Genomic DNA, 26,943 nt, shown 5'->3' with positions numbered 1-26,943 from the left:
CCTTTAATACCATCAGTATTGAGTCCAGTTTAATACAGAAAAATAGTTCCTCTAGCAATCCAGCAGCCACTGAAATCATGCTGGGTTGGATATTCATGCCTAAGTTTCTTATCTACAGTTTAAACCGATGTCCTTCTGGCAAAAAGATGAAGGTGCTACCTACCGAGTTACCCAAACCCTTTTATTTAGTCTTTTAAATACCACGAAGTCAATCCTTTGTGGAAAAAAGTAAGCTAAGGATTCAGGATTTTTCTTGTTGGTACTTTATTTTCTACTATGTAAGCCGGTAGATACAGAAACTACTTTTCCATTCAGTGGGGGGTGATACTTCACTGTCTGTGGGAGACTTCATTATTTTTCTGCGGGATTCCTTTTTTTTTTTTTTTTTTTTTGGGAGATGACTTCTCCCATAGGGTTTTAAATTATACTACTGGATACTAGAGGCATCTGTTTACGTAACTCTGAACTGTAGAAGGTCAGAAAGCAGACTGCTTTGATCACTCCTAGAAGAGAATCTGGACTAAGACCTTCAGGGGTGATGTAATAATAAAAAATCCCAGATTCCTTCAGAGCAATGCTTTGTATCCACTGGAACAGACTGTCGTAAAAGGTAGTTTATGAGGATTTGAACCCAAATATCTAAATATGAAGCCCTGCTGTATTTTGTAGTACCTCTTGGTACCTTACTGAGGAAGGTAGATCCTTTTAACTAGGCATTCACACAGCATTATAGTATATGTTTCACATTCCACATGTGTAATCATATCAAACTTGGGTCATGTTAATAAGATTTTTGTTACTATTTATTTTGAGTTTAACACAGAACCAAGACCCTTTGAGAGTAAGGTCAAAACCAATGAGTTAAATAATTTATGTTAACATACTCAATAACAACTGCACATTTCATAATCATTCCCCCTGTTGTTGTCCCCCCAGACACAATGGCACCTGTGAAAAAGCAAAGTTCTTTCTTCTAGGCTATGTCCAGAATTCTTTGTGAATGTATACTCTTACATTGGGCCAAATGCTTTATATTAGTTCATCCGTGTCAAAAGATACATAAACACTGAAAAACTGGGCCAAATTCTGCTTTCATTTAGATTCCTGTAACCCACTGGAAAACAGCTCAGAGCAAATGAAGAACAGAATTCAGTCTCAGGGCTTGGTAAAATTTCTAGTTTCCCCTATTCTCAAATTCAAAATACTTTATGCAGACAAAAAGAAATTAACATTGCATTTGCTTTCATATAATCTATAGGATTCAGAGGCTTCAAAATTAAAGTATAGTCCTGGATCTTAAATAAGGCTCTAATTAACTATCCATTGAAACAAAATGTATCATGCAAGAGGGTACTCATTTCAGAAGAAAATAAATTGTATCCAGGGGTATGTTAGTTATACTGAAAACAGAAAACACAAACTTCTCTTGTTTCCGAGGTTGATGTTCAAATAGCAGTAAATCTTAATTTGACAAGAAAAAAATGAGTGTCGGTAACTTAAAATCTATCCTGTTTATCTATGAAATATACAGCCTATGAACAGATAACCACTACTGTCCATTTTTGACTACACACATCAAAATAATATTTTCATTAGATAAGGTTCATTTCTAAACATAATCACAAAAAAGCACATCCTGTGTCTATACAACAAAAGAAAATGAGCCTGTTTTCCATGTTAACTGTAAGAAACCATTCTAGATAGTTTAGTGACAAAACTGACCTCTTATGGAAATATTCTGCCCTCTGGTATCTTTACATGTATAAAATGTTACACATTTTTGGTCTCATTTGCCACTATAATATTTGTGAGTTTTTCAAAAATATTACCAACACGTGCATCATATTTCAACAGCCTCTTGTCCTCCTTAATATATAATTCTGCTGCATAGTATATATTAAGAAACAAAAGTAGAAAAACATAAATGATGGGCGTTCAATTAAAAACAGCATAATTTCGGTTGCATATAAAATGGTTCTGCAACTGAAATCAGGTTCTAATGAGAGAAAAAAGGAATACATTTCCACATATTTTTAATTACATAGAATTTCCTCAAACACGATTTTTAATAATATATTCCATTAAGTTAACATCATATTTGAAGAAAGTGCATTTTCTGATTTCATTTTAAGCCTGATTTTGAGCAATTATAGTGTCATTGTTCCACAGTAGAAAGGTTGAATTCATTTACTGTGTGGTTATGCTAGTTATGATTGATGTCGCTTCTCCAAATGATAAACCAATCACCCCAATGATGTAATGTCATTTTAAGAGTGCTATAATCACATTTCTCTCAAACTAGAAGCTCTGATGAGTTCTAATAAAGATTTATTGTAGATTAAAGGCTTTCATAATATCAACAATGGATTGCTCATTTGATGGAAGATTAGATTAGGTAAATTTTTTTAAGCATATGCATTTTTCAAATATATCAAGGAAGGCTATCATGAAGGGCACAGGTCAGTACATATGGATGACTATCAACTCACATCCAGGAAGACTCATCTTAAACCCATTTAGGAGTTATCCTATCATCGTAGTGTTGAGGCAAATATAAGTATACCATCAGCCAAACAGGAGCCCCTTATTAAGTAACGTGATCAACATGAGAATTCTTCAAATTTAATATGGTCTTTTCTATGTTTATTTAAGTGTTTGCATCACAGCTTTTAAAGATAAAATCTTTGTCATCCATTAATAACCAGAGATGGGCATTAATTTAGGCCCTAGATCCAAAATGCTCAGAACTTTCCAGGGGTTTAGAATCCAAACACAGATCCAGATCAAATTTTAATCTATCTCCCCTCTCCATAATGTGCTGAACTGAAACCTTGGATCCAAACAACTTAATTTGCATAGGCATTCAAAAATCAGATTATGATTCAGGTCTGAATTTTACGGCTCACGATCATCTCTGTTTATGACATACGGTACTTTGAAAGTCTTGCAGGTAGAAAGCATCTTTGTTATTGTAACACTTAGCACTTAGCCCTGGTCTACACTAGGACTTTAGGTCGAATTTAGCAGCGTTAAATCGATGTAAACCTGCACTCGTCCACACGATGAAGCCCTTTTTTTTTACTTAAAGGGCTCTTAAAATCGATTTCCTTACTCCACCCCTGACAAGTGGATTAGCACTTAAATTGGCCTTGCCGGGTCGAATTTGGGGTACTGTGGACACAATTCGATGGTATTGGCCTCCAGGAGCTATCCCAGAGTGCTCCATTGTGACAGCTCTGGACAGCACTCTCAACTCAGATGCACTGGCCAGGTAGACAGGAAAAGAACCGCGAACTTTTGAATCTCATTTCCTGTTTGGCCAGCTTGGCAAGCTGCAGGTGACCATGCAGAGCTCATCAGCAGAGGTGACAATGCACAGCTCATCAGCAGAGGGAACGGGGGCCTGACGATATGTACCCAGAACCACCCGCGACAATGTTTTAGCCCCATCAGGCATTGGGATCTCAACCCAGAATTCCAATGGGCAGCAGAGACTGCGGGAACTGTGGGATAGCTACCCACAGTGCAATGCTCCGGAAGTTGACTCTAGCCTCGGTACTGTGGAAGCACTCTGCCGAGTTAATGCACTTAATGCACTTAGAGCATTTTCTGTGGGGACACACACACTCAAATATATAAAACCAATTTCTAAAAAATCGACTTCTATAAATTCGACCTAATTTCGTAGTGTAGACATACCGTTAGACAAGGTGATGCTTAAGAACATGTGAGCGTTACCTGTTTAAGATAAATATTAGTATCTTCAGTATTCACTTGTGCACTAAAGGAAATACCTTGAATACTTATTTAGTTATTTAAGGAATCTGACAAGTTCTGAAGAGCCCCCACAGCAAAGTGCTGTTTAAAGAACCCTGCACACAGCTGTGGTCAGAATGAGGTAATAGGTAATCGCCTGTTTGTGGTACATTCAAAATTAGAAATGAAACATAATAAGCTCCCCTTTTGAGAAACCTGATACGTTATTAAAGGTGAAAATGGAACATGCTTGAAAATTGTTGTGGTGGGGCACAGAGCCAAAATGCTGAGCCATACCAGCCTTTAAAAAAGCAATTCAAAACTTTTTTGAGTATACTATAAAGGTACATAGTATCAGCCCACAGCCTGAGAGCAACATGAAACATGGCCAAGGCCACCCCAAGGTTCTAAGACATAAAAGACTTGCAATGATAAATCATCATTTAAAATGAAATATAAATAGTCATTAAACCTGCAGATGCTTTTTAGTGCCACATTTCTCCATTCTCCAGTCAAACATTTGGGTTCCCATGTATGACTACATCCAGCAGATGACTCTGTTGGGTGCACCAATGTGTGGTAATCTGATTTAACACTAGTATATCTTGGTCAGCAAACTTTATAATTAAAATTTACTGGGCATGTGCATAAATACCAAAAGATCCATGCCCCACAGGATTCGTAGTGTCACGCAGACCTACATCATTATAGAGAACAGAGGACCTGGGGAGAAATTGTGAGTGATCAGTAACTGCATCTTCTACTTTTTCTGTCACTTTTCTGTGTGTTTATTGGGGTTAAATGTCAAGGCTATAAGTTGTAAGTAAAACATTTTTATTAGCTAAGGGTTTTAAATGTACATTAACTACAACCGTAAGTGAATAACCTTCCAAAACAGAAGTTCAGAATAGCATCATTAAGGAGAATTAGGGTCAAATGCGTTTTATAAAGAATATTTGAAACCTTTCCCATGCAAGAGACTAATGGTCAGACTGTCCTCTGAAAACTCCCACTTAAGTTTATAGGAATTACACACACACATATCTGAATATGGTCCATATCAACTGGATGCATTTCCTTGACAAAATAACCTAACGCAAAAAATAAGTGAAGACTTGTGCGCCTAACATTTCCAAAAGTGGCCTGTGATTTTGGGTCCCTCAGCCTGAGACATCTAGAGCCTCATTTTCAGAAAGCACTGAGCATTCACAGATTCCACTGACTACAGATGGAGTCACGGTGGCTCAGCATTTCTGAAAATGGCCCTTACTGGCCCAAGATGGGCACCCAGATATTGAGGCACCAAACAGAGGCAACACAAAATCAGATCCCACTTTTGAAAACTGGGGCCTAAAATGTTTTCCAGACATAAAGTAGTTGTCTAAAAACATCAATAGTTTAGTTATATATAAGCTGACAAGCTAGGATTAGATATAATATTGAAACAAGAGCACAACACAATAACCGGTGCAGGACACACTTTCTGGTACACAGCCTGAGAGTTTGCTTTACATATATCATTGATCTATAAAAATGCAAACCACTACCATTGTGTACAGTACCTTATACACATGTCCCTTCTACAAGAGACTGCTTCAAGGCTACCACCTAGTTGAGTGAGTCATTCTCTCAGCAACAGGGATGCACTAATAGTTTTTACATGCCTTAAATCACTCTTAATATAAAAGAAATACTCTACAGTGAAATAAAGGAAAACTAAATATGATACACAGTGTTCCCCAAAAGAACATAAACGCAATAAATTACAAAACTGTTATTTTTTCTTCATTTTCATATTTAGGAGTCAACATTTTGTATGATACAGACATATACTTGCAAACATGACACAAAAAAGGTCATAACAACATTCCATATGCTTGAAATTTCCTTACCACTGCTGGAAGCCTGTTGTGGCCCTGAACATGCTCTTAGTAGATATGAATTAGGAGAGAATTCCTCATCAGGGTTGGTGTCCATGATCTGATGGGAGGTATTGCTGTCTAGCAATGGCATCTGGCAGCTAACTGGTGGAGGATTATGGGAACTGGGCAGCTGAGCAGATGGGAGAAGGCTAGACGAGGATGTAGGTGGAATGGGACGACCTGGGAAAGAGGACACATGGATCAAAGGTCAGCAATGAGTGTAATGAAAAAATATTTTTAAAAAGTCACATTGAAACTGGTCATTAGTATATATGATTACAGTTGGGGCAGAATCAAAATACCTATTGACCACTGGTACCAACTCGCCCCTTTGTATCATATTCAAAATGATCAGCTATGTTGTGAAGTCATTCCAGGAATGTCTCCACAGCATCAGTCTGTAACTGATTAGATGAACTGATGCTGGATGAATGAGATACAGCTAAACAAAGGGTGGGGGGGGAGGGGAAAGGCCTGGTTAGCTTCATTTCTATCCCACAGAAATGTCCACAAATAAGAAAGCCAAAGGCCCAGATCTTGAGAGTGCTGAGCTCCTGCATATCCCAGTCAGGACATTTTCAGCATTTGATCCAAAGAGTTTTCATACAAAAACAACCCCTTGGTTACTTACAATTTATTACAGAAAGAAAACCCCATAGAAAGCATATTCCCGGGATTAAAATGCAGGTCAGGAACCCGCTCTTAAATCAAAGTAATGCTCTCCCGCAGGTTGCTTTCACAATGGGATTATGCACATGCTTAAAATTAAGCACATGTCTACCCGTCAATTTAGCTGAGTATTTATATTTCTCCTAGTCTTTATATCCGATCACTTGGGCCCAATCCAGCAAAGCCGTTAGGGTTTGATCCAGAAACCAATTAAAGTTAATGAGAGTCTTTCCATTGATGTTAACAGGCCAATGAGATTACTCACATGTTTAAAAGTTAAGTATGTGCTTAAGTGCTTTGCAGGACTTGGGCCTTAGTGGCCAAAATGATACATGAAGATAATCACTGGTTACACCTTATTTCTTTTCCATTTTGCAAAATCATGTAACTTCCTGTTCAGCCATTTAGAATGATCAGACCCACTTCCCACCAGCAGAAAACAGGAAAGCAATACAAAATTAAATCATTCTTCTGCCATGCTTTCTAGCTGCATGTTTACTGGGACCAGACCCGCACTAAAGGAGGGAAAAAATACAGTTCCTACAGCACCCCTGAAGAGAGAAGAGGTGAATGATAATCCTTCCATATTGAGGCAGCTAGACCCTGGAATGGCCTGGGGTATATAATCCCAGTCTCAGTCAGACAATTATTCCTTATCCCTGTAATATTTCTAGAAGTAACATTTTCAGAGGCCCTACTATGGGCAATGCAACTGCAGCATAATCAAAATGCCAATGGAATTTAAGCATGAGATATTGGAACAATATCTTTTGTAATATTTTTCTTTGTTTACATTTTTTGATGTGTGTACTCTGTGAAGCCCCCAATTTGACAAGTAATTAGGATGTTTAGTTACTTTGGATATTCCGTCTACAACAATATTTCCTGTATAGTAAATTTTACTGAATTTGCTAAGCAATTTCTATGTTTTATTAGGTTACTCACATATTTTTCCTGCAACTAGGAAACATGCCAGCTGGTAAGCATTGGAAGCTAACACAAATTATGGGCCTGATATCTACTTAAGTCAATGGGAATTTAGCCACTGACTTCACTGGGAGCAAGACTGTATATAATACGTCTAAAACACAGTGATTACACTTATACTTTCTTGCTTTTGTCTGTTCTGCAGGATCCTGGACATGATTTATTAGAAGTACAGATTTCTTGCAAAATCCTGTAACAGAGGAAAACATCCAGTTGTGGCAATCATACGAAGCCATGAATTGTCCTCGCAACAGGATTTCACCAAAGGTAGAAATGGATGCAAATTTGAAATATGAACATAGCACGATCCATTGGTGACCACAGCGGGCATCAGCACAAGTAAAAAAGCACATGCAGAATTTTGTCACTAATAATGACAACTGCCTCCAATGGCCCAAATATGGGAGCTCATTGGAGTCACGGGGCAAGAGATGTATGAATGTACCACAGAATATATCCGGCCTAAACCTCCTTCTTAGAATGTTTTTGCTACCGGTGCCCATCAATACTACTGAAGACATGGGACAGTGATAAGTATAATCAATGTGAATTACCTCATTCCCTTCAATGAAATTATACTATTGTGAGAAATGGGCCATAACTAGGAGTTATGAGACAGTGGAGTATTATAAGGGAATCCTTAACACATAACCCAGACTCCATTGTGTGAATGAAGAGACTGAGCCATTTCTGCATCTCTGCCCAGGAATACTGTAGATATGTATAATGGGCAACAAATTTGCAGGAGTGATAAGGCTGAATGTGGGTTTGGTCAACCGCAATTCCACACCCTCTCAGTCCCACTTCTACCTAGTCCCATCTTTCAGGTACAGAATCTCCCTCCCCACCCACCGTGCACTCTTTTTTTCAACTCTTGAGTCCTGATCGTTCCTCCCAAGTGAGGCAGCTCAGCCCACCCCAACATACAGCTGGCTGAAATCAGGTGCATAGGGCCTCACTCCCTGCCTTTGAGTCACTGCACCATCCCCTTCTCTGACAACAGGACTCATATGCCCAAGATCTTGCCTTAGTCTAATCCTCCAAACACTGACAGATGGGTGACAGAATATTCTTTTCATTGTCCATAATGACTATGTCTGTTTGAGGGAGGGGGAAGAGGGGGCAGTACAAGACGACCTGCATGCCTGATTTTGGAAGGAATAAAAATGGTTTGTGTTTGGTGAGTTAGAGAAATTGTTCAAGAACAGTTTATCCATGTGGAAATGCGACCTCTGCGACGCTGCCGAGGTCAGTGAGCCATAGGAAGATATGCTGCATATGTGCTAGCAACAAACATTAAAGACACAAGAAGACTATGTTAGATGGTGCACCCTCATTTTCAACATTTCTAAAAATACAGCAATGAAGAAAATGTACAATTGGAGCATTTGGTTTTGGTGTTTTTGCATCATGAAGCCCCAGCTTTCTTTATTGTACAGTAATACCTACGGAAGCTCCCCAGTGGTACACACCAAATTGCAGAAGGAACTTTATGCACATGACATGATTGTGCAGCTTCAAACTGCTTTTCTGCTTAAATTACGTAAGTGTGCAGATATCAACCTTACATTACATAAGTTATGAAATAATATAATTATTATTTATATTATAATAGTGCCCCAGGACCCAACTGAGACTGGAGCACCACTGAGCTATTCACTGTACAAATATAAAAGGTGAAAATGTTGCTGCCCCAAAGAGTTTACAGTCTAACTGGGCAAGACAGACCCTAAAAGGTGGAAGGAGAAAAGAGTGAATACAAAACAATGCACTGCATGTCAACAAAAAGAGTATCAGAAAGAAATATAAATTCAGTGTACAAAGAGAGAGTTATGGCAATTATTAACAGCTGGCTCCAACCAATCCCCACTGATCTGGAAACATGAATTGTAACAATATTTAGAACTTTTGCTCTTTTTTTTTTTTTGCATTCATAACACCTTACACACATTTGATAATTAATCTTCACAAGAGTCCCGGGAGATACACAGGTAAATATTACCTTTTTTTTTTTTAATAGATGGGGAAACTGAGATAAAGAAAAATTAAGTGACATGCTCATCAGCAAATACTGAGTCAATGTCTAAAGTAGAATTAGCACTTGGGAGTTCTTTATGCCCAGCACCATTAGACACTACACTTCTCTCTAAAAAGAGTTCTGGAATTTGCAGAAGATGAGCTAAAAGCAATGTGACATTGCTCTAACAGGCCGTTTATGTTTCTATATGCATTTTTGTGTTTCTTTCATAAAAATAACGCACACTCAAAACTGTTATGTGATTTGCTTTCACCTTTATCATGTAGTATGGGCATAAACAAACACAAGTTAATGTGAAAAGAACTAGACTTTATAGTAGTGATCAGTCACCACCTTGCTAGCCCTAGACCTTTTCACTAACCTAATCCAGGAAATACCTGTAATACCGATAACAAGATTCAATTTTTATTATCATCATCAAGTTTGTGCAGAATTAATATAGCATATATCCTAAACTTTCAAGGAAAATGAGTGAGCAGAATTGGCTTCTAATTATTTCTCTGCAACATTCCGTTGGGAACAAGCAGCTGGTTTGAGATTTGACACACCTCAGACAGGAATGTGACACTGTATATAGTGTGTACAACGAATTCTCACACATACTGGGTCTATTTCAACACTACATGTGAGATGAAAGGAAGAGAGAAGACTTTTCATATTTTTAAAATCTGCATATGCTGTACCATATGGAAATATAGTCTTGTATTATACCAAAGGTTATTTTATAGGAGTGTGAGGCGTGTAAGTGTTTGTGTTTATGTTTTTGGTCAAGACAACTCATGCCAACAAAACATATTTACTCAATAGTGGTAATGCCTCAAATTTATGTGGGTCAGCTCAACTGAATGCCAATCAAATCTTTACATTACAACACGCCATCATGTATTTTGCATATGTAACATATGTTACAGAAAAATATTTAATATTTTAGAGAGCTTTTAACAAATATATTGGTACTTTTAAAAAAATCCCTTCTCCTAGAAAGTCAGACATTAGAAGGAGAAACGAAAAATATAATTAATCTAGTTCTCATTTGTAGCTCAGAAAAAGTGGGTGATGCCAAATTTTTTGACATAAAGTTCCATATTGATGAGAAGGATATTTATTTTATTTGGGGGCAGGTTGTTTAATTTAAAAAAGGCAGCGATATGAAGCAGCACAGCGATGGAAAATTAGAGTACGTATCAGGGGAAATAGATTAGTGGGCAGAATATAAGTGAGGCAGTCAAAGGCCATGATAACAATTTACTTGTTAGAACATTTTCTTAAAATAGAAGTAATGGGCCCATTCATCTGTACTGTATCCCAGTAAATTGGCCAAATATATTCATATTTTTGTACCATGTAAAAATATTATACTTCCTACAGAGACAGAGATTGAACCCTTGGTCTTTTTAGAGACCTGTTTATTCAACACACAGAAGAGAGACACAGAGTTAGTGAGAGTACAGTGCTCTAAAGACGGCCAAGTGATCAATTCGGCTCTCTCTGATGTCAATTGTAGTTTTGCTATTGATGTCAACAGGAGGCTGCTCCTGCCCCCAATTTTTTTCATTCCACGATGAATCGTAAATTATGAATTTGTATAAAACATCTTTTTAGAAAGACTATCACCTTTTATGATTTAATAATGATAAACAGAGTATGAAGCTTATTTTATTTGTAACTTTGCATTCTTGGGCTTTTCCCATTTGAAGAATCTCATTTATGGGGTTAACAAATGAGCTGTCTCCCCAGATTTTTGCTGCACCAGTACATGTATCTCCAACATATTACACAAAGACTTCTTGTAGTTAAACAGCATATCTTCTCTGAAAAATTACACTTAGAAAGACATCAAGAAATTAGCCTACCATAGCTTAGGGCATTTATAAACAAAATGAGATTTCCAGTAGCTTTATAAAACTGGTAATCTTCATAATCGAGAGGTTGTGACATACCTAATTTGTAGTTATCTAAAATGCAATCCTTCCATATACAGGATAAACATGGATGGTCCACATCATTTACATATTGTATCATACACAAATATAACCAAATGCACGTCTTTTACTGAATCCAGCTATCTTTGTTGTATAGTCTGTTTCTGAGGACCAGGACACAAATGTACATGATATTCTTTTCCTATATGTAGGTCAAAATGAAACTGCACGGACTTTACTGCACAGGATGGACAATAGGATGGGAAATTTTCACATCAGTATTTCTTAAATGATCAACTCGATAACACCTCATGGGAAACCGAAGGGTAAATGCAGACAGCCAGGGAACTGGAAAGGTACCCAATGGGAGAGGAGAATATTTTCAGAGGGGAAAGAAGATGAGATATTCCCATTATAATTGATACCATAATAATAAAGAGAGCTGAATATAGTGGCAAACATTCAAATGTTGACATTCAGTCATTGAATAGAACATGCATTTCTGTGGAAATACAGATACTCCCTATACTTTGTACCCACCTGTGGTGCTACTGTAATAGAAATTACTTTCAAACAGCAACTGCCAAGGTCTTATCGGCAACTACCACATTTATCAAGTAATAGTATGGAAGGAGGCCTCTGGACATCAAGCAGTAGTATGGAGGGTATCTGTGGTGGACAATTTTGGCCTACAACTAGAGGTGATTTAAATAACAAAGGAAGCTTACCCTACCCTTTCCTGAGCAAATACACACAGAATTGACACAATTAATAGGAAGCTACGTGAAAATATTGGCAAAGTCCCCATTTCCGTGAATCGTATCTTTTTCTTCTTCTTCTTCTATGAGCACGATTAGGGGACATGCACTGCATCCTGGCTCCAATTCAAAGCCAGCCTAATTGAAGCACCTACACTGTCAGCAATGTTAATGTCACTTTAAAAAGTGTGAAATGTTGCTAAATGTGTCAGGAAACAATTAGATAACATAAGATGCATGTTTTTGCAGTGCACAGCAATATATATTATGCAGGAAGCAGATAAATGTGAAAATTTCCTGAGGTATAGCACATTCAGCAGACTCTCCGCCATTCTTTAACCGAGTAGCTGTTTTGCATGAATAAGCTGTGTTTCAAATACTTGTGAAAAGAAGGATTTGTTTATGATTGGCGACTTTCAAGCTGGGCACTCTTAAGAAAAGTCCAATTCAATAAATTAAATATGTACTGTCAAAATTGGCACTAGGAAATAAGTTTTCTGAGCCATGGTGATGAAATTAGAATGGTTACCAGAAAATAAAATTTCTTTTTTCTGGTTTAGTAACACCAGCCTCCATTTTTATAACTGAAACAGCATTTGCTCTTTATATACACTCAAAAGAGGCCAGCTGGAGAACCAGGGAATAAGGGCTCTCACATGGGAGTGCCTGGGTTTGAATCCTCACATTCTTGTTTGCTCCTGAAGCTGACTAATATGTCCTTTCAGTTCCCAGGAGAAAGGTGAGACATTGCTCAATAGTAAGCCTATTGGTTTGTCAGCAGCAGCAATAATTTACCTCTAAAAAGAACTTGATTAAGCCCTCTTTGTCACATACTTCACAACCTGCCAAGACTAGAGAAGGGTCTAAAATGAGGTATACAAGAAAAGTAGGGAAGAAAATTTTAAATGATTATGAGAGATCAATTTCTTTAGCATCAGTGATACTTCCTATCATTTAAATTTCATAATACAGCTTTTAATGATGCGAACAAGTCTGAAAATAAGAGAGAAGACAGGAGTAAATCAGGATTTAAAGCAAGGGGCAGCTGAGAGGTATGACAGAGGAAAGTTACTTTAAATGTTTCTAAATCTCCAATCTCTTAAAGTAGCACACTGGCAAAAACAGTCGAACTAAGAGAAATATTTTTAGTGTGACCACTGTGCACATGAAAGAAGAAATAAGGTCTTCATAAGAGGAGACAGTCTGATTTGGAATCCAGTCCTATCCAAACTCCAGATTTATCGATGTCCCTAGGGCCTAGGGGTTTAGATGCCTAAACAGACATATAACCACTTAAATCCACCACATAGACGCCACTGACATTTTCAGATCTTCAGCTTAGGCACTGCCTAACCCCCGCTAGGTGCCTAACACCTCTAAATTTCTGGGGGTCAGCATTTTCAAAGCAGCCTAAGCACTGCTGTCACACCCCACAGCTAATGAGCTGCTCAAGATGAAGCTAGGCAGGGGAATTCCTATCCTGCCAGCAAGGCCCAATTCCGGAGGCATGACCTGAGCACACCTAAGACCTGACACTCATCAGACCTGCAACAGGAAGGCCAGATCCAGGCTATCAATAGGTGGATGGGCAGCGCAGCATCTGCACAAGCACAACTAGGATCACAGGTGAATGTAGCATGGGTGTCAGAGAGGTTTTGAGCATAAGCAAGGAGGAGAGAGAGAAAGACAGTTTTGGATACTATGGCATAGACTACTTAAGCAGCTGATCTGGCTTAGGTTCCTAACACCAGGAGAGGGTTCACAGCTGAGGATCCTGAGTGGAGAGAGGCACTTACCTCTGGCACAACAGCCAGGTGCACTGGGTCAGCCACTTAAACGTGTAAGCACATCTCTCCTTTCCTTGCACCTCTCCTCTGCATTTCACTCTGGGCTAACTTAGGTGGTACCTCAGTCAGATGGTTGCTTTCTGAAAATCCCTTTCTTAGGCTTAACTGTCCCCAGGCACTCTTCTATAAGGCACCTAGGCGGCATGGTGCCACCTGAGGACTGAAAATTTCACTAGGCAACAGGCTGCCTAAGGGTGAGACATTGCTCCACTCAGCGGAGCAATGACTGAATCCTTTAAAAATGTGGGTCTTAAATTCCTAAAGGCTCATCAAGGCGCGGTGAAACAGCGGTTGGGTCACAGTGTCACACTAGGAAGTCACAGAAGGTGATTGTGTGAGGTGAAGCAAAAACCTAATACTTAAATCAGTGGCCAAAAATAAAGAATCAGAGAAAACAGAAAATATTCAAAATGACTTACAACAACAATGAACCAGCAGAAATAAGTCATTACTATGGCTTTAATAGCCCTCACTGTTAAAGAGCCAACCACTGAACTCTAAAATAAACTGATCTGATTTACAAAACAAAGGAAACAACATGCCTTGGGGATTAGCCTTTTCATTGCTTATGTCATGCAAAATAAGCACCAGTCATTGCTATGGTGTGAATGGAGTCAAGATAACGCAAAAACATGAAGTCATGTACAAGTACAATACAATACAGGCTAGACTGGTCCAGTCAGGCAAATTGTGTCTTGTGTATATATATAAAAAAAAAAAAGTGTCTTGTGAGTAACCATCCTTTGCTTTTTTTAACTGGAATTACACAAACACATCATTTATGCAAGGCCCAGCTCAGTCAGTCTCAGTCACACAGAGTAGTGCTTATGCTTCCAGTGGTCCCAATGAAATCGATGGGATTACTTGTGTAATAAGAAAATTCTCAAAATGAATAAGGTAGCAAAGTATCATCCACAGTTTGTACTTCTGCTCCTGGAAATGTTCATCTTTCTCCAAGGTGATTTAGAATGACATGATATGATTTATTGTAACAAACTGTTTTTTGCTAGGTTCTGAAATTTCTGAAACCCGTTATCAGCATAATACATATATAATTCTTTAGTCAAACAGGATCCTAGACAATTATCATAATGGTGTAGGACTGACATTTGCCCAATTTATAAACTGAACTGCACATGGTGGTGTTAAGGATAAGGATTTTTGTAGAGGTCTTAATAAAAATAGATAATTTCTCATTTGCAATTCTGCTGGAGTCATGCTACTTCCTCTTAAGGCTGAAGATTAATTTAATATCTAAGTTTGCAGGACCTCAGGCCTGAAACTAAAAAAGGAATCTGTAATTTCAAATTTCAAGGAACAGGTAAAAGAGAAGTTAAGATAATATTCACGAAAATAACAAAAGAAGTTTAACTGGGTTTGCATTGCTCATTATTCTAAGCAGACTTTGCCTGCAGTGAAGGAGAAACTGCGTACAAAGTTCTCTCCAAATGAATCATTAAATTATCTAACAACTACCAAACAAAAGTCATTTATTTTTAAAGACCAAAGAAAAACTAAGTATAAAAGACAGAGAGAATTAGAAATTAAATAGTAAAATATTTCCATATTGAGCATGTTTTCTTTTCAAAAATCAGAAACAGTCACAATATTCAATGGAATATATGTAGCACCTTTGATCTTTGACAGAGGGAGAGTGAAAAAGTGCACACAGGTGGCTCAGTGACTTTGATCCAGCCTGAGTCCTGAGTTCGAGTCCTTCTTCTACTCCTTTCACATTCTATGGCCTTGAGCAATCTGAATTAACCTCTATAAAATAGGCATAGAAATACTTACTTGTGAAGATAACATGTTTGTGAAGTGCTATGAATATGAAAACTACCTTATCAGTGCAGAGTACTATTATTACTAACATTTGCATGGAAAAGTATCTACTATCTGGAGGATGATCACTCACTGACAACTTTTTTCAAAATGCACAGGAAAGTCAGCTATCACAATCCACATGTGTGCTAAAGAGAGATGATTAATTTTAATAACCAGCATTAAACTCTCCGTTTCCTACACAATCTACATAAGGCCTATGTAAAACTTGCGCAGAATTTGGACACTAAAGGGAACCAGAGATTCATACTGAAAACAGATCCAAAAGAAATCAGCATGTGAGGAAATTATCTGATGCTGTCGAAAGCTAAAGTCACTAAATTCTTGTCTTGTTAAATCATCTGATAGCCCTTTCTTTTTTAGTTAAATGAGGATAAATAATAAAAACAATTTACAACTAAAAGATGTTAGGGTTTTGCAGCTGTTGAATGTCTTTTGGGGAGATTAGATTCCATAATGAGAAGATATAACCCTCATTTTATAAAAGCTGTTGCTGTCTTGGGAAAAACATCACTGAATAAGATTAGAACACTCCTTTCCTTCATGAACGTATTACACTTGCAAGCTGATTACTTGGCATATGCTTAATGATATCTTCATAGCTGGAAAACAATAATTTGTTCCAGTGATTTTTTTTCACCATTCACTAAAGTCAAATTTTGTGCTCTACGTTTACTGTACTTCTGATTTAGCCAATCATAAGAATAAGATGAAATGGACAAATCCACTTGTACATTTAATCAAGAAAGCAAGCATTAACATGATCACCATAAAATAAGGCGTTAGCAAGCTATTCATATATCATTATAATTGAACTATATATAAGGCATTGTCTTGGAGCTCCTTCTACCATTGCTGTGGATAAAAACAAAGTCCTAAAAATCAGGACATAATTTGGGAGAAATTCACCCCCAGAGACTTGCTTGGGACCTCGCCTGGACTGAATTTCAAACTTTAATTCAAACTGTAATTTAAAAGCTGGGAAGAAAGAAATGTAATTTCTCTGCTTGTGAACCTGTATCAGCTAATATGCTTTGAATGTTCATGCCAGAGAAATCTTCCAGTGAAGAGATTAAATTCAGACTTCAGATATGTAGTTACCATATATCTTGTAAATGTGCATACAAGCGCACCAGTTGATCTTCACCCCATGTCAAAGCTGAAGAATTAGTAGGGGAAGCAAAAATGGATGGGAATCTGGGAGGCAGTGACCATGAGTTGGTTGAGTTCAGGATCCTGACACAGGGAAGAAAGGTAAGCAGCAGGATACGGACCCTGGACTTCAGGAAAGCAGACTTCGACTCCCTCAGGGAACGGATGGGTAGGATCCCCTCGGGGGCTAACATGAAGGGGAAAGGAGTCCAGGAGAGCTGGCTGTATTTCAAGGAATCCCTGTTGAGGTTACAGGGACAAACCATCCCGATGTGTCAAAAGAATAGTAAATATGGCAGGCGACCAGCTTGGCTTAACGGTGAAATCCTAGCGGATCTTAAACATAAAAAAGAAGCTTACAAGAAGTGGAAGGTTGGACATATGACCAGGGAATAGTATAAAAATATTGCTCGGGCATGTAAGAATGAAATCAGGAGGGCCAAATCTCACCTGGAGCTGCAGCTAGCGAGAGATGTTAAGAGTAACAAGAAAGGTTTCTTCAGGTATGTTGGCAACAAGAAGAAAGCCAAGGAAAGTGTGGGCCCCTTAATGAATGAGGGAGGCAACCTAGTGACAGAGGATGTGGAAAAAGCTAATGTACTCAATGCTTTTTTTGCCTCTGTCTTCACTAACAAGGTCAGCTCCCAGACTGCTGCGCTGGGCATCACAACATGGGGAATAGATGGCCAGCCCTCTGTGGAGAAAGAGGTGGTTAGGGACTATTTAGAAAAGCTGGACGTGCACAAGTCCATGGGGCCGGACGAGTTGCATCCGAGAGTGCTAAAGGAACTGGCGGCTGTGATAGCAGAGCCATTGGCCATTATCTTTGAAAACTCGTGGCAAACGGGGGAAGTCCCGGATGACTGGAAAAAGGCTAATGTAGTGCCAACTTTTAAAAAAGGGAAGAAGGAGGATCCTGGGAACTACAGGCCAGTCAGCCTCACTTCAGTCCCCAGAAAAATCATGGAGCAGGTCCTCAAAGAATCAATCCTGAAGCACTTACATGAGAGGAAAGTGATCAGGAACAGTCAGCATGGATTCACCAAGGGAAGGTCATGCCTGACTAATCTAATCGCCTTCTATGATGAGATTACTGGTTCTGTGGATGAAGGGAAAGCAGTGGATGTATTGTTTCTTGACTTTAGCAAAGCTTTTGATACGGTCTCCCACAGTATTCTTGTCAGCAAGTTAAAGAAGTACGGGCTGGATGAATGCAATATAAGGTGGGTAGAAAGTTGGCTAGATTGTCGGGCTCAACGGGTAGTGATCAATGGCTCCATGTCTAGTTGGCAGCCGGTGTCAAGTGGAGTGCCCCAGGGGTCGGTCCTGGGGCCGGTTTTGTTCAATATTTTCATAAATGATCTGGAGGATGGTGTGGATTACACTCTCAGCAAATTTGCGGATGATACTAAACTGGGAGGAGTGGTAGATACGCTGGAGGGCAGGGATAGGATACAGAGGGACCTAGACAAATTGGAGGATTGGGCCAAAAGAAATCTGATGAGGTTCAAAAAGGATAAGTGCAGGGTCCTGCACTTAGGACGGAAGAACCCAATGCACAGCTACAGATTAGGGACCGAATGGCTGGGCAGCAGTTCTGCGGAAAAGGACCGAGGGGTGACAGTGGACGAGAAGCTGGATATGAGTCAGCAGTGTGCCCTTGTTGCCAAGAAGGCCAATGGCATTTTGGGATGTATAAGTAGGGGCATAGCGAGCAGATCGAGGGACGTGATCGTCCCCCTCTATTCGACATTGGTGAGGCCTCATCTGGAGTACTGTGTCCAGTTTTGGGCCCCACACTACAAGAAGGATGTGGATAAATTGGAAAGAGTCCAGCGAAGGGCAACAAACATGATTAGGGGTCTGGAACACATGACTTATGAGGAGAGGCGGAGGGAACTGGGATTGTTTAGTCTGCGGAAGAGAAGAATGAGGGGGGATTTGATAGCTGCTTTCAACTACCTGAGAGGTGGTTCCAGAGAGGATGGTTCTAGATTATTCTCAGTGGTGGAAGAGGACAGGACAAGGAGTAATGGTCTCAAGTTGCAGTGGGGGAGGTTTAGGTTGGATATTAGGAAAAACTTTTTCACTAGGAGGGTGGTGAAACACTGGAATGCGTTGCCTAGGGAGGTGGTGGAATCTCCTTCCTTAGAAGTTTTTAAGGTCAGGCTTGACAAAGCCCTGGCTGGGATGATTTAATTGGGGATGGGTCCTGCTTTTGAGCAGGGGGTTGGACTAGATGACCTCCTGAGGTCCCTTCCAACCCTGATATTCTATGATTCTATGAAATTTGAACCGGGAAGGCCGATTTAAGCGCTAATCCACTTGTCAGGGGTGGAGTAAGGAAATCGATTTTAAGAGCCCTTTAAGTCGAAATAAAGGGCTTCATCATGTGGACGGGTGCAGGTTTACATCGATTTAACACTGCTAAATTCGACCTAAAGTCCTAGGGTAGACCAGGGCTTATACAGTCCACATTGACTTCAGTGGAATTTTGGGGTATGTAAGTAGATGGGTGTCTACCGGGATTTTCAAAAGTGCCAAGGTGCCTACCTCCCACTGAAATTAATCTGAAGTGCTTAAGTGCTTCTGAAAATCCTACTAGGAATCTATCTGAATCTTTAGGCACCTAAATACTTTTAAAAATCTGGCACTATGTCTGCTGAAAGACTTGCATACCCAGTTCCTTCCCTGTGCTGTTTCTGGGACAGCACACCTATGCACTGCCCCACCATACACAGGGTTTGTGGCAACACCAGAATCTAGCCACAAATGACCAGTATAAATGAAAAATAAATAAAATTCTGACCAGTCCCCAACTTGGAATAATGGTGTGTACAATTTCATTCTTTTTAAAGCCACTGTTGAGTTGAGAGTCTGAGGATTAAAGATAAAACAAAACACCAAAAAAAGCATCCTCTCTCCTTGGACATGCTATAAATTAACACCGGAATCTGCTGGATTAAAAAAAGGAAAATAAAAAGAAAATGAACAAACATTGACTCCTGAGCTGAGAATATTTATGTTAAATTTCACTTTACATCAAATTTTTATAGACCAAGTCAAACCCTTCTAAATGGAAGATTCCAATGTAAAGGCTGTCAGACCATTAACTATCTCAGCACTAGCGGGTGCCACTATAATTAATGGGGACATTGGGAAAGCAGTACAGGAAATTAAAAAGATAAAATATCCTTTTAATGAAAAGAAATTGCAAAGATGAAAAGACTTCTTTATAGAAAAGGGAGTTTTACCCTGCAGTACTAAAAAAACCTGTAACCTTATTAAAAGGCATTTGCAAGTACAAAATGAGATGTGTTAAAAAGGTAAGAAATCTTTTCATTATAGTAATGATTAAATTTGCTAGGATGAAGTAGTATAAATCTGGATGTGACTATCCTACGAACATGATTTGGGGCCCTGTTATGCTCTTCTCACTCAGGCTAAACCCCCACTGAAGTCAAACTGGTCCTAAGGTTCAATCCATAATGACAGTAGAATAATGCACTGCATTTCAGGCTAAACTGCTTCTTTAAGTGACTCCCTTCTCCCCAATCTTAAAGCCGTTTACAAATACAGCTCAGAAAAAGTGCAGACAAAAAAAATTACCTAACAGAGGTTGAACTATGCTACATAGGAATCCAAACTTTGTTTATACAATTAGAAGAAACTCAAATGTATATCCCAATAAATGACAAGGTCCCAGCGGCAAATTAACAGGAACAATTTTCCCATCTCAGGAGCTGTCAAGATGGGCCCTGTTGGCCAATTTATCTTACTCTAACACATCTCTGGTGCTTGTCAATCAATATGTGAAACATTTGGTGCTGATTGCCATTTTTCTATCCACTTCCTTTTGCCTCTCGTACCAGGCAATTTACTGCAAGTCAATCAAGGTTGAAGCAGACCTTGTTTAAATAAAACACTCTTTTCACACCAACAATTTCAAAGACAGAATGAGCTGTATATTTTTACATTTATACTACTTTTTCAGTTTCTCCCAAAATGCCATGCTCAAGTTATAAGTCATAACTAAACCCACTCAGAGACTTCAGGAAGAAAACCAGTGAGTGAGAGTGGATTGAGTATAACTGTACACATTTTCACTGTCAAAAATTCAGTCAACAGAGCTATCTAACAGAAAAAAGCATGCTTAAAAGTATGAGATTGTTTCTTATCCTTAAGTTGAAATATGGCAGAAGAAAACTGAGCATGCCCAATTGCCTGTACCTGATAACCCAAGTAAACTATTTCAAATGTAATTTCCATTAGGATTCTATCCGGATGTGATACACAACTTCAGGAGTGAGTTATATGCTCATATGTCAAACAAAAAAGTACAATGAAATCAGCCATTTAAGCTAAAAATATTTGGGAAAAAATAGATGTACCAACATCTCTCTCTCTGATCCCCAGCCAAAAAATAAAAACAAAATAGAAACCCCAATCCCAATATCCCTCCCCAAAAAAAACTTACATCACCCTTCTACACATCTTACAGACCATCTACTCACACTGAGTTAGAAAAGGGTGCTGACACAATATAATTTCCCTTTGCAACACACAATAAAGAGTAGCATGTATCGAAGCAACACATGCTACATACTCCACCCAATAATTACCAAATATCTGTTCATCTATATATGATAAACTCAATTTTTCTACACCCAAGTTTCTACGCGTGCAACCTGTGATGTGAAAGAAAAGTACATATATCTATATATATTCATGAAAATTATCAGACATAGATAAACACGGTATGTTGGGAAAGAGTCAACACAGCTTTTGTGAAGGGAAATCATGACTCACCAATCTATTAGAATTTTTTGAGGGAGTCAACAAGCATATGGACAAGGGTGATTAAGTTGATACAGTGTACTTGGACTTTTAGAAAGTCTTTGACAAGGTCCTTCACCAAAGGCTCTTAAGCAAAGAAAGCAGTCATGGGATAAGAGGGGAAGTCCTCTCATGGATCAGTACCTGGTTAAAGGGTAGGAATAAATAATTTGTTTTCACAATAGAATGGGGTAAATAGCAGGGTCCCCGCCAGGATCTGTACTGGAACCTATGTTGTTCAACATGTTCATAAATGATCTAGAAAAGGGGGAGCAGGTGGGTGAGGGAATATCTTTTATTGGACCAACTTCTGTTGGTGAGAGAGACAAGCTTTTGAGCTTACACAGAGCTGTTCTTGAGGTCTGAAAAACTAATGCTAAGTCTACACTACAGCTTATGCTGACTGAAATAATAATAATTTAATAAAATCATAAAACTGGATATGACAATTCCTAAAACCTATCTTAATCTTACATAAAGACAACAAATAATTCAAGTAATGATTATTTTCTTCCCTATTCTTCAAGAAGCTCCCCCTTTCTCCCACACAAAAGCATGACGAATCAGCTTTGTTTGACAATTATGCAACAAGGGGAGAAAAGAACACTAAAAGACCTTTTCCATTCATTTGGTTGACATGTGAGACACCTGAATTTTACCCGCCAGTAAATTTTGGGAACATTCAAATTCAAAAGTTTTGTAGTTGCCTCTACATGTATAAGAGGCTGAATCAAAACATTCTCTCTTAATACCCTCAAACTTTTGGAAAGTTTAGATCCAGATGCTAAGTCTGCAGCTGTGGACTTTCTTGGCTAAATACTGATATGATTAAACAGTGTTTTCTCCAATTAAAATACCAATACAACAAACCAAGTAAGTGTCAGCTGTTTATAAACTAATTATTGTTTTCTCATTTATATTGCTAACAAATTTTTAATGACAAATACACCTATTTACTACTATGCACCCTTTTTAATTATAAATGCATGAGGTCGAATTTCACAGACGAAAATAATAAATCTCAGTGAAATTATTTGATAGTTGAATGAATAAACAATTGGCTCAAGGCAAAAAAACAAACGAACAAACAACACCAGATGATTTTTTTGCTTTTTCCATGACTTCTCATTCAAGTTTCTACATAGATTGAACAGAGTGTTTTGGAGTTTATTCGGAATGCAGATGAGTACGGGAAGATGGAGAGGACAGATATACAGAGAGGCAAACATACAGGGACTGATGTGTCACCTGCCAGATGGATAAAAAGAATAGTTATTACCTTAATTCCCAAAAATGGAAGTCACACAATTGTCTTCTAAAAGAACATCACATATTTACCAGCCCTATAATAATCCAAAAGGTCCAGGATTTGTCTCTCTCTGTATCTATTTTTTTGTCAGATTGGTTAAAGCCTGTACCTTAATCAGGGCCGTCCCTAGCAATTCTGGAGCCCTATGCAGCCCTGCCCCCCGCACCAGAGAAGGGCTGGGGGGGCTGGCTCCAGGCCTCCGTGGGGACCAGGTGGGTTCTGGCTTGGGGGGCAGGGAGTAACCACCCCCCAGCACTCACCGACAGCACGGCTGAGGCCGGGTCGCTGCACTCCCGTTGGTGAGTGTGGGCCCAGCCCGGCTGCAGAGCTCAGAGGGGTGGAGGGTGGGACTGGTGCGGAGCAGAGCAGGGGCGGGGGCCTTGGGGAAGAGCCGGAGCAGGGACTGGAGCAGCACACAGCTGCGCAGGGCACCAGGAAATTTGGTGCCCCTAATTTCTTGGTGCCCTATACAGCTGTGTACTTTGCATATGCGTAAAGACGGCCCTGACCGTAATTTTAGCCTGAACCTATAATTTCAGCTACTGTTAAGAGAATTGCACTTTCCTGTTCTCTAAAGCCCCAGAGACTAATTGAGAAGATTACCTGAAGGCCCTCAGTCTAAATGCTACAGTACTAGAAACTAGTTTAAAACAAGTTGTGTACAGAAGGGTGACAGAAATAGGAATGGCTAGAAATTTCTCAGTTACTGTGGTTTCTTTAAGTTTTAAATGGCAATCAGTATGTGATCATGTAATGGGAAAAAAAAATAACGGTAATAAGACAGTGAGTTTCAGTCTGAAAGGATAAACGTGTCAGAAAAGATTGCTAACTGCTGCCATTTGTGTAATATATGCCTTGCTTACAGGCACAAAATTGCATTAAGCAGTAGCAACTTCACTGAATGAATTAGTTTAGAGCAGTAGCATGATCCCTTGCCTAACTTCTGAAAAGTTATGAAGAAGCATGAGCCTGCTTAAAAGCATTTATATAAACAGTACTGACATTTCCAATCCAGAAAAATGCCTTTTCCCCGACTAACGTGTCTTGCCTATAGCTAATATTGTAAAGATCACTGCCATGACATTTTTCTAAAGATACTTAAATAGGGCTTTGAGTTTTCAGCTTGAAGACTATGGAGAATTTGATAGCATTCCCGATTCAGAAACCAGGACTGGATTTTCAAGCTGCTGTCACCTCACTACATCCCAGCCTTTAAATAAACACACTGATGAAGCCCTGATGTCCATTTTTTACACTAAAAATTGGCCAAGGGAAAATACCCTTTCACCTTTCTTAAATGTTTAGTATTTCAGAACCTGCAAACCCTTGCGCAATTCAGTAGTCCTTACATGCACCAGTAGTTTCACTGATTTTGAGGAAGTTTATCACATGAATAAATTGGGTTGGGTTGACTTGGGTTAATTGTTTTCTGCTTTTGGGGATTATGCTTTTCCTTTAATACAACTGTATTTTTAATTGATAGCAAATATGCCAAGAGTTTAGGACCGGTACATTCATGTGCAATATATAAGTAATTAAATAAATACATATGTGACTACTCATGTAGAGATGGGGATCCAGGATCAATCTTTTAGAGGCTACTATCTTAAATTGTTTGTAGCTGGTAAAACAAGGATTTCCTGAACAGATCAAAATAATAACTGTTGTAGAAATAATAATTGTGGCAAGACCATATCAGAGTACACAAAGATGATGCCTAATAAGAGAAACAGATATAAACTTTAGGGATGAAATCTTAATCCCACTGAAGTCAATGAGAGTTTTTCCGTTGGCTTCAATGGGGCCAGGATTTCACTTGCGGAATTTGAATTGATGCTTGTTGCTGGCTGCCCAGTTAGGAAGCTTGCCATGAGACCACATGAAATCAACTTCCTTGTACTCCCCAGCCTCTTTTATGTTTTCAGTATGCTGTTAAGAAATAAAGAAACATGTACATGAAATGCACATACTAAGCAAAACATTCCTCTGTTTGCAGTTAAGTGAAGGTCATCTGAAGCTTTAACAAAACAGGAAGTAGTGGAGGAAGGTTGTTAGTGGATGTGAGGTTTGTGGGCATTCAGGCCCCAGGCTTTTGCAATACCATATCAATCGGAAATTGGCCCCTTTGACCTGGATGATAATGTGATATCATGTTGACAAGTATTCATGCATCAGAGGGAGAAGTGAAAAATGAAAAGAATGAGAAATAATAACTAATTTTAAAACAACTCTCTGGGAGCTTTCTGATCTAGTCTGTAGAAACCCCAAACCATATTGTAAAAGGGTCTTTAATGCACAAATTATAATAATTACAAGTTATGATTTGCATTACTCTAGCACCTAAAAGATCTAATGCACCTAACAGACCAAGCCCTATTGTGCTAGGTGCTGTAAAAACACAAAACAAGGATGGTCCCTGCCTCAGAGAGATTACAATCTAAGTTTGCGTCAAATTTCTTCGTTTAGGGTAACTGTATATATTTTGGGGATAGAACTCCTTAAATGTACAGAGTTGGAAAGCTGATTCTCTGTAACTACATTGGAGATCATTTACCAAGAAGTAAAAGAAAACAAAGGAAAAATAGCAAATAGCCACACAAATTTTCAAGAAGATGCAGCATTATCTACAATTAATGGAGTGATGAGTGGAAAATCCAAAGTGCTCTTTTATTGCTAAAAGTCATGCCCCCATCAAAAACTGACATACTGGAGTGTTCTAACAAGGTCTGTTAATAACAACACTACATCACTATTCAGTCCATTTGGGGTTTTGTTCTTAAACACTTTGGCAAATGTGCTTGTTTGTTAACTCCAACAGACAATTATGAAGTGCAATTAAAAATTCAAATTATGTTAATAGGCCAGAGAAAAATGACTGTTTGCAGAAATCAGTGGCAATTACTACACATAATGGTTCTCAATTAAGCTGGAGGGTATTTTCAGTCATCATAATTCACTATCTTAAAAGTATCATAAAAATACCTAATTGTGAATTGTTAATAAAACTTATGTACAAACAATGTAATGGTCTCCCACAGAAGCAGCACTTATATCATTAATTTTTTTAAAGGATTTTCTCTAGGGAATTTATTGTGAAGATATTTTTAGTAAGTTGAAGGTAAGTTTAGTAAGTAAGGTGACTACATGAGAATGTTATCTCATATCCCTTTAATGTTGATTTTCATCCTAACTTTCTAGAAGAGGCTTACTCCTTTCCTTATGAAGCTTCCATTTCTCACAGGAATACAGTCAGCATTCATGCATGTCCTTACAATTCTATTCTTAGACAATGCTGCTTGCTGTATAAATTGCATTGCACATGTGATGTGAGCCACGGGATTCTTGTTTGTCCAGCTTCAGATTTTAACTTCTGATATTTTTTCAGTGGAAGAAAATTGACTTAAAGAAGCATAGAAAATTAAGAATTAAAATGGGATCAAGAGCTAATAAGGATTCTCTTTCATTTACAGAACTTAAGCTATGAAATTCCACCTGTCCAAAAGAAAGGGTTATTTTTATTAAAGGAATTTGGTGCTATTCAGTGCAAATCACCTGCAGGACAGGTGGAATTTTAAGGCTACAGGTCTGTATGCTTTAGTTATTTGTCCTCATTATCTGCCTGAATATTACTTTATCTTCCCCCCATACCCTATTACAGAGGATGATTAGGGTACAATAGTCTGACACAGGTAGCAACTTTAGAGCCAACACAATGCAGGCTAGAGTGTACAAGCAACTTTCAGATCTCTCTAAAGGTAAGTTATCCCCCACTGCACCCGAATAGGAACATATTATAGCACTAATTGTTAACACATTGTAGTAGCATGTATGGGGCAGAGCATGTTCTGCTGAGTGATCACCAGCCCAAGCAGAAGCAAGGCAGGTGGTGACTGGCGTGGCTTAAC

The 26,943-nt window shown here is 38.7% G+C and overlaps 1 protein-coding gene across 2 annotated transcripts in view; it reads right to left on the bottom strand.

Moving 5' to 3' along the window:
- TENM2 (teneurin transmembrane protein 2) overlaps positions 1-26,943 on the bottom strand; it is a 996,821-nt gene that overhangs the window by 353,145 nt on the left and 616,733 nt on the right. For both annotated transcript variants that reach the window (XM_084636387.1, XM_084636388.1), the window contains one exon: positions 5,649-5,858. In XM_084636387.1, the coding sequence (XP_084492513.1) occupies positions 5,649-5,858 (210 nt within the window). The remainder of the gene's footprint in view (positions 1-5,648; positions 5,859-26,943) is intronic.

The sequence above is a fragment of the Lepidochelys olivacea genome (assembly GCF_965140295.1).
Source record: "Lepidochelys olivacea isolate rLepOli2 genome assembly, chromosome: 8".
NCBI lineage: Eukaryota > Metazoa > Chordata > Testudines > Cheloniidae > Lepidochelys > Lepidochelys olivacea.
Note: the sequence above shows the minus strand (reverse complement) of the source record. Positions and strands in the feature narration are given on the sequence as shown.